Source organism: Pyrus communis, chromosome 15 (genome assembly GCF_041283825.1).
Source record: "Pyrus communis isolate YQ-2024b chromosome 15, ASM4128382v1, whole genome shotgun sequence".
NCBI classification, from domain to species: Eukaryota; Viridiplantae; Streptophyta; class Magnoliopsida; order Rosales; family Rosaceae; genus Pyrus; species Pyrus communis.
The window spans coordinates 5,626,037-5,634,917 of NC_142579.1; the positions used below are offsets into that span (position 1 = coordinate 5,626,037).

An 8,881-nucleotide genomic window follows, 5' to 3' on the forward strand; every position below is an offset into this window, starting at 1 on the left:
TCTAAATGTATCAATTAGAACGGTGTAGGTAATAGTTTTTTCAGTATGTCTGGATGACTAAATGACGTTTCGAATGTTTTATTGTTACGATGCTATTTAAATGAAGATTAAGAAATTAAGAAATTATGATTAATCTATGTTCGGAATACATTATTTGTGAGTGAAAAAACAAAAATGTTATTCTTACCGTATATTTTACTATCTATTTGTGTAATTTCTATAATAGAGATAAAATTCATAAGTGTTGGTAAACCATACATTTATTAAAAAAATAATACAAATAAATAGTAAGTATGTCATTACTCGTAAAATGATGAGCTCATCCGGTCAACGCGAAATGCAAGCATTATCCAATAAAATATTAGCTTTTGAAAATTTCAAGACTCACCTCCAAAAAAAAAAGAATGAGGATCATTTTTGGATCTTTTTGTGATGATCCAGATGATCCTTTAATCGTATCCCCTCATCGTAAATTATGCAGTCAGTTTTATCAAGTATTATTTGTGTTTAATTTTAAATAATTTCTAATCACAAAATGTACAAGATGAACGGATATGATGAAAGGATTTTGATTGAAAGAAAATATAAGCTTTTGAAAACTTCAGGATTCACCTCCAATGAAAGAGTGTCCGGACAATGAGAGCAGAGGGAGGGGAAGATGACCCTCTCACTCTGTTACTCTGCCTCCACCACCAAGATCAAGAAGATGCAGAGGACTGTAATCTGTTCAGACGCACATGGCTGGAGTAAAAAAAGCTATGGCAAATAGCAGGCCCCTCCATCTTCAGCCGCATCGCCATGTTCTCCGTCACTGTCATCACCCAATCCTTCGCCGGCCACCTCAGTGACCTCGACCTCACCGCCATCTCCATCGTCACTACCGTTATCATTTCCATCAGTTTCGGTTTCATGGTAACACCATAACTCACCTACCTCAAATCTAACATCAATGGTCAATTCAAATGGTACAAATGAAACTACCCGGTTTCTAAATTTTGTTACTTTCAATGATTCAATCTCTGTTTGGTTTGTTTAGCTTGGCATGGCGAGCGCGCTCGAGACACTGTGTGGCCAGGCCTACGGAGCCAAACAGTACCATATGTTGGGCATACACATGCAGCGTTCTTGGGTAGTTTTGTTTTTGTGCTCTTTATTGCTATTGCCATTGTTTGTTTTCGCTGCGCCATTGTTGAAGCTTATTGGGCAGACAGATGCGGTGGCGGAGCAGACCGGATTGGTGGCTCTGTGGTCGATTCCATTTCACTTGAGCTTCCCATTTCAGATGACACTGCAGAGGTTCTTGCAGAGCCAGCTAAAGATGGGGGTAATAGCTTGGGTATCTGGTGGGGTTTTGGCACTCCATGTATTTGTTAGTTGGCTTTTTGTGCTTAAATTGGAGATTGGGATAGTGGGGACTATTCTTACTATTGGTTTTGCTTGGTGGGTATCGGTTGTCGCATTGTTTGCATATACTGTCTGTGGTGGGTGCCCTGAAACTTGGACTGGGTTTTCAGTTGAAGCTTTTTTGGGGCTGTGGGATTTCTTTAAGCTTGCTGTAGCTTCTGGGGTCATGCTCTTGTATGTGTTCTCTCTCTCTCTGTATGCCGCGCGTATGTATTTATAATGGATCGAAGTTCATTATGCACATTTTATGTTTCAGGTTAGAGAATTTCTACTATAGATGCTTGGTCATAATGTCTGGATTTATGAATAATGCTGAAATTTCAATTGAGGCTCTTTCCATCTGGTAAGTGTTTCTAACGTTCATTGACCCAAAATAGTATCTCTTTACCATCCAATTCTTCTCTACCATGTTTAACTTTTCTTTTTCTTAGTGGTACTCCATTAGTTTGGTTTTTCCATTTAATTTCATGCACAGAGTGCGTACATCTATCATTTATGTATTTGTTTCTGTAAATTCCATTATTCTCGTTTTGCAGCATGACTATCTATGCTTGGGAATCCATGATTCCGCTGGGATTTTTGGCAGCAACTGGGTATGTTGCTGGTGATATTGTGAGCATGACTATCTCTGAATTTAGGAATTAGCTGAAATCTAGGGAAGTGGAGGAGATAAGATCTGTCCATACTTGTCTCTGGTTTTCATTTTAAATTTTTAGGATGAGTATCAGGAACATAGTTCTTTTCCACATGATGCCCACTTCCAGCTCAGTATATACAACTATAATTTTTCCTATATCAGTTTATGCAATGCATGACATTTTCCATAGCAACTGTGGACACAATACTGGTTCTTTCCCAGTGCAGTGACATGAAATAATTTGATGTTAGAAATTTTATTTTTAGGTAATAAGGTCACTCTACTTAGTATCACTGTGTTCCAAGTATCGTTTAGCTCTTGAATATTGTGTTTCTTCAGTAAACATTGTCATAAGTTGTTGATTATGAATTCTCTTTATGATATACTAACAGAATAGAATTTTCACTTGTACTAATGTAAGTGACAGCCGTTCTAATTATCAGAACAGTTCTATAGTATATGAACCTGCAGATTCATATGTTCCATTTACATACAATTGTGTCAGTTCAAGAAATCTAAATGAATATTACCTACTTGCTCCAGAGTGCGTGTAGCAAATGAACTTGGTGCCAGCAATGGCAAAGGTGCAAAATTTGCAACTACTGTTTCAGTCTTGACCTCCCTAGCAGTAGGACTTCTATTTTGGGTTACAGTACTAGCATTTAATAAGGAGATTGCAATGATATTTACCTCAAGCATTCCGGTCATTGAAACGGTCAATGACTTATCGCTGTTGCTGGCATTCACCATTCTTCTTAATTGCATTCAACCAGCGCTCTCAGGTGAGACACTTCAGAAAACATGATTTTTAGAATTTCAGAATTAATGTTTAGTTTGATCGAAAAGTTCATCGTCATATGTTTTTTCTGCAGGTGTAGCAGTCGGATCTGGCTGGCAAGCGATAGTAGCAATTATAAATATAGGTAGCTACTACCTTGTAGGAGTTCCTGTTGGGGTTGGTATGGGGTGGTTGCTATCGTTTGGTTTGAAGGTATTTACCTATCCTGATCAGACCACATCATTATGTATATATGTTTGGAACCGCACATGCTTCAGATGTTTAATTACCATGGTTTTAGTTATTGTGTAGAAAGGTAGAAATGTACATGGTGGCCTTGCATATTTTAACTGCATAGCAAACTATAAGAAAGCAATTTCACTGATGTTGCTCCAAAATGTCGTGCAAATTGTGAATCTAATCTGATTTCTTGATCTTACATGTCCTAATTAGGGATTGTGGGCTGGAATGATCACTGGAACTGTGGTTCAGACCTTGATATTAGTCGCTATCACTATGAGATTGGAATGGGAGAAAGAGGTACCCACAATTCGAATGGTGATTCTGTGAAAAGCAGTCCTTTTGGAATTCTTGATGTAATTTAATTGGACTTTTCTGTGGTCCAAATATAAAAAACAGGTGCACAGAACTAGAATCCACATAGCAAAGGAGGCAACTTCCAACCCAATGATCTCAGCTCAACTTTAATGATTTATGCACTGGTCCAGGTGACGGTTTCTCTCTTTAGTTTGTGATTTCTTTTTTCAAATTAACCAAATGTACGTTGTAGTATGAAATGATAGTTTCACCAATTTGGACTTGCAGACTAACTTTGATCAATTTCGTCATTAACAGCTGATGAGAAGTGGTAACAGCGCCAACTAGTACCAAAATATGATGGTGGCGTGGTGCCATCCAAGAATTGGAAAAGGATGTTGTCTGATTATTGCTGCTGGAAAGCAGATACAGAACAAGAGTTACGAGAAGACATACGGCCGGTTTCATAAATGTAGAACGAAGATAGTAAAACTTGACTGATGGTTGCTGGAGGTCTCTTTCTGCATGTTTTGTGTGGTCTTCTATTGCCTTGCTCATGTGCTTGAAGGTGTCTGCTACTTGGTGGTATTGGCTACATCTGCTTCCCCTTGTTAGTCTGGTTGTCAGTTGTGTTAATCAAGATTAATCTTACACAGCAAGGAAGAAGAATGCAGCAAACTTAGAGAGAGAGAGAGAACTTAGAGAGAGAAGAAGAATCTTGTTTATATTTCTTAATGTCTAAGTAATACAAGGTTGAGATATTTATACTCCTATAACCATAAGGCTAATTGTCTTAACTAACAGATCTTCTAATCTAATTACGAGTGGCAACATCTTATACATCAAGTTTTATACTCTATCATTCTCCCGCAAACTCATGCTTTGATGCACGGAGCATAAGATTGTTACAATGAGTATGAAACAAAGGAGAACTCAAGCCTTTGGTCAAAATATCAGCAAACTGCTCTTTAGAGGACACAAACTAGACATATAGCTATTTCTGAGCAACTCTTTCATGCATAAAATGAACGTCAACCTCAATGTGCTTAGTGCATTGATGTTGAACGGGATTAAAAGCCAAAGCAATTGCTGACAAATTATCACAAAATAAAACAGGTGGTGAGGGTAAAGGAACCTGTAGAAATGCTAACAGTTGCTTAATCTAGTCTATTTCAACAGAAGTGGATGATAGGGCTTGATATTCAGCCTTTGTGGAGGATCGGGAAATTGCCAACTGCTTCTTGGAAGACCAAGAAATAGGATTGTTCCCTAAAAACACAACCAAGCCAGTAGTAGACCTCCGATCATTAGGGTCTCCTACCCAATCCGCATCACTGAAGGCTTTTAATTGCAGCGATCCCTTGGAATAATAGATGCCATGATAAAGGCTACCCTTTAAATACCTCAGGATACATTTGACAATAGTGAAATGGGAAGCCATAGGATTTTACATGAACTAACACACTTGATGGACAGAGAAGGCTATATCGGGCCTTGTAAAAATTAGATATTGCAAAGCACCGACCACACTCCTGTACAAGGTAGGATTGTTATAGGGATCACCATCATCTTTGAGAAGCCTGTTGTAGGGTAAACAAGGAGTGTCACTGGGTTTAGAATCAACCATCTTAGTCTTAGTGAGAAGATCTAAAATATATTTGGACTGAGACAAACATAAACCAGTTGCAGTTTTTGAGATTTGAATGCCCAGAAAGAAATGCAAGTCCCTTAAATCCTTGATGTCCAACTCAGCTATTAATGTATCAATAACTTGTTGTCGAGCTACAATTGCACTTCCTGTGATGATAATATCATCCACATAAAGCAATAGAATGACAACACTAGAGTCAACCTTCTTGACAAACAAGGAGGAATCTGAATAGGTGTTTTGAAAACCCAAGTGAGGCAAGAACTTTGTAAACCTATCATTCCAAGGTCGAGGAGCTTGCTTGAGTCCATATAAAGAATTGTGTAGCTTACAAACTAAGTGAGGGTAATTAACATTTGCAAACCCTAAAGGCTAAGCCATATACACTCCTTCTTCTAAAATGCCATGTAAAAAGGCATTTTTTACATCGAGTTGCCAAAGGGACCAATTGAATTGAGCTGCAAGAGCTAATATGAGCCTAACAATTGTGGGTTTAACCACAGGATTGAAGGTTTCCCCATAGTCAATTCCAGGTTCTTGACTGAACCCTTTAGCTACTAGGCGACCTTTATGACGAGCAATAGTGCCATCAAAATGCCTCTTAATCTTGAATATCCACTTACATCCCATCAGGTTCTTTGTAGAAGGCAACACCACCAGACTCCAGGTACCTTGTTTATTTAAAGCACTGACCTCCTTTTGCATAGCTTTAAACCAAGTAGGATCCTTCATTGCAGTTTTATATGAAGTTGGTTCAATGAGAGACAAATCAGTATACTCAGACTCCTGAATAGTAGCCAACAAAGCTTTCTTCATTATAATCCCACTTTTGCTCCAAGTTTGCGTAGGATGCAAATTGAGTAGTGGAACCTCCAAGACCATTGGTAATGTTTCAAGACAAAAGTGATCTTTTGGAGTAGCATCAGGACCATTAACAAGTGCCATAGGGACTTGAGGATTAGAAGTGGAAGAACCAGTAATGGACTGAGATGACATTGGTGATGATGTAATTAGAGAGAGAGATACGTGAGAAGTAGCAGGCACAAATAAATAATCATGAGATGAAGTGGAATGAAAGGTAGGCATAGGCAAAACAACATTATCAGTGGAAATCACAGGAAATGGAAGTTGTGAACTATGAGTTACAGAAGGTATAAATGTTGATTTATTATGTACCAACAAATCTATAGGGGAATTGTGTCTCATCAAATACTACATGCCTAGAGACATAAATTTGATGTTTTGAAACCTCATAACAAATATACCCTTTATATTTGGTAGCATATCCCAGAAAAATGCACTTGGTAGTTTTGGCTTGTAATTTGGTTGCATTATAAGGCTTTAATAATGGATAACAAGCACATCCAAATGTTCTGAGATGTGAAATAACAGGATTATGCCCAAATAAGGGTTCAAAAGGAGATTTATTTTCTAGCATTGGAGTTGGCATTCTATTAATGAGGTATATGGCTGTTTGACAAGCATAAGACCAAAAACTTACAGGTAACCTAGCTGTTTGTAGAAGTTTCACAGTAGTTTCAATAATATGCCTATGCTTTCTCTCAGCTAAGTCATTTTGCTCAGGTGTATAAGGACATGAAATATGATGGGTAATTCCTTTGGCTAGAAGAAAAGATTGAAATGGTTTACTAACATACTCCCACATTCCATCACTTTGTAAAGTTCGAATAGTAGTTGCAAACTGAGTAACAACAAATGAATGAAAGGCAACAAAAGTAGCAAAGACATCAGATTTTTTCATTAATGGAAAAAGCCAACAATGTCTTGTACATTCATCAATAAAGGTCACATAATATTTGTAACCATCAATTGAAATAGAAGGTGTTGGACCCCAAAGATCATTGTGCATAATAGCAAATGGTTTTACAGACTTATTGGTACTTAGTGGAAATGGAAGTTTACAAAATTTACCCACCAAACAACTAGAGCACATGACAAGTAATGAAACTTTGGGACAAGGAATATTGGCTTGACTTAACATCAAAGAAACAATGTTATTGGATGGATGACCTAGTCTATTATGCCAAGTGGTAAAATGAATATGCTGACCAAGAAATGCTTTAGCTTGAAATGGTACTGATTTTGATGCATGAGAGATTGCAGAAAGGCAAGGAATCAGATATAGTCCATTACTACACATTCCTTTGTAAATGATCCTCCTTGTGGCCTTGTCCTGTATCTAGAAGCAAAAGGCATAAAAAATTAGCCAGCAATTATTATCTAAGCAGATTCGATGCACATACAACAAGTTTTGTGTTAACTTAGGAACATATAACACAGAGTTGAGCTTAATCGGATACACAAAATTCATTTTGGGAATATTGAGAACTATACTACCAATATGAGACACAGGCAAACCTTTACCATTGGCAGTTTGAATGGTCTCAGATGTAGGATATGGAGAGGATAGAGATAGATTGTTGAGATCAGCAATCATGTGATTGGTAGCCTCATAGTCAGTAAGCCACATTTGAGGATTAGAATGAGAAGTAAATGGTGTTGAAGGGGACTGAGTCATCACAGTATGCATAGCCTGTAAAGATTGTTGTTGAGGAGGAAAATGTTGACACTGCATTGGTGATGACTGAAAGGTAGCAGTATAACTTGGAGCACCAAAGTTGGAGGAATACAACTGAGAAGGATATAACTGCCGAGTAGAGCCAACAAAATTTGGACCCTTATTATGTTTGCCACAGATTTGACAAGGAACTCTATCAGGAGGTTTAGATTGACAAAATGGTGTTGTGTGTTCATCAGCATTGCAAATTTGACAAGTAGGCAGCAACGGTGAACTTGGAGTACCAAAATACTGAACTGGTGATTGATCAAGTATTCCTGGATTTGGTGTAGGAAGCATATGTGTTTGAGTAGACTGTTTGGTGGATAGAACTGAACCCCTTGATTAAACTTGCCTTTGCCTTTACTTTTATTCCTATTAAACTACTTATAACCACCATAAAAGAATTGAGACTGACCAGGTGCATGATTAGAAGATTGACCATTTCTAGGATGAGAGACATTATTTGCAACCATGGCAGTATTAAATGGTGCAGTTGTAGAGTTTGCAACAATGATCTATTCAGCAAGCAACTAAGATCGAAACTCTTTAAGAGAGATCACATTCTCACGACCTCTAATAACACATCTAATGGTGTTGTATTCAGGGGGTAAACCATTGAGAGCAAGTATAACAATATCTTCATCCGGAAAATAAACCTCATCAACAGCTCAGTGATCCTTAGCCTTTTTTATTTTATGAAGATACTGAGACACAGAGTCAGAACCTTTCTTAATGAAAGATTGGACTTCATTTGAAAAATACTAGTCTGAAACACAGTCGAGAACTGTTCTTTCAAACGGGTCCAAATATCCTGAGAACTCTTACTACCAATAGCACAGGATAAAGCAACAGGAGACAAAGTGGCAGTGATCAATTGCATTATAGCTCTATCATGCATTTTCCAGACCACAAATGCATTAGATTCAACAGAAGTATTAGGGTCATAATGTACACCAGATTCACCAGATGGAACTAAATGTTGAGCAGGACAGGGGTGCGATCCATCAACAAACCCCATAATTCCATTGCTTTCCACCAAAAGTTGTAGCTGAAAGTGCCAATTGAGGTAATTGGAGTCATCAATTTTACATTCACCAAGGTCAAAATGGTGGAGATTAAGGCAATGATCCGAGATTGCACAAGTTGAAGTTGTGTTGCAGTCACCATGGAAATTACTTCGAAAAATTCTATGTGCGGAATTATAGCAAACAGTTGATATGCAAGAATTGAGGGAGCAGAAAGGATGATCGAAGAAGGATCACGACCAACCAAGAAACCCTAGAAATCGGAATTGCA

General features: G+C 37.9%; 2 protein-coding genes across 3 annotated transcripts; one reads left to right on the forward strand and one right to left on the reverse strand.

Annotated features, from left to right (window-relative positions):
• Positions 1-575: 575 nt before the first annotated feature.
• Positions 576-4,202, forward strand: LOC137748119 (protein DETOXIFICATION 27). Of its 2 annotated transcripts, XM_068488212.2 has the most exons (10): positions 576-912; positions 1,037-1,129; positions 1,208-1,578; positions 1,661-1,747; positions 1,941-1,997; positions 2,585-2,823; positions 2,914-3,032; positions 3,273-3,359; positions 3,459-3,547; positions 3,675-4,202. In XM_068488212.2, the coding sequence occupies exons 1-9, from the start codon at positions 799-801 to the stop codon at positions 3,525-3,527; spliced, it is 1,236 nt and encodes a 411-aa protein (XP_068344313.2). In that variant the 5' UTR covers positions 576-798; the 3' UTR covers positions 3,528-3,547; positions 3,675-4,202. The 2 variants fall into 2 exon arrangements, with proteins under 2 accessions (XP_068344313.2, XP_068344305.2); XM_068488204.2 differs by having other exon boundaries at positions 1,037-1,578.
• Positions 4,203-7,140: 2,938 nt separating this feature from the next.
• LOC137727249 (uncharacterized) lies at positions 7,141-8,603 on the reverse strand. Its single transcript, XM_088684906.1, has 4 exons — positions 8,310-8,603; positions 8,001-8,100; positions 7,302-7,860; positions 7,141-7,204 (listed from the first exon to the last, which is right to left on the reverse strand). Exons 1-4 carry the CDS (start codon positions 8,601-8,603, stop codon positions 7,141-7,143), a joined length of 1,017 nt encoding a protein of 338 aa, XP_088541032.1.
• Between the last annotated feature and the right edge of the window lie 278 nt (positions 8,604-8,881).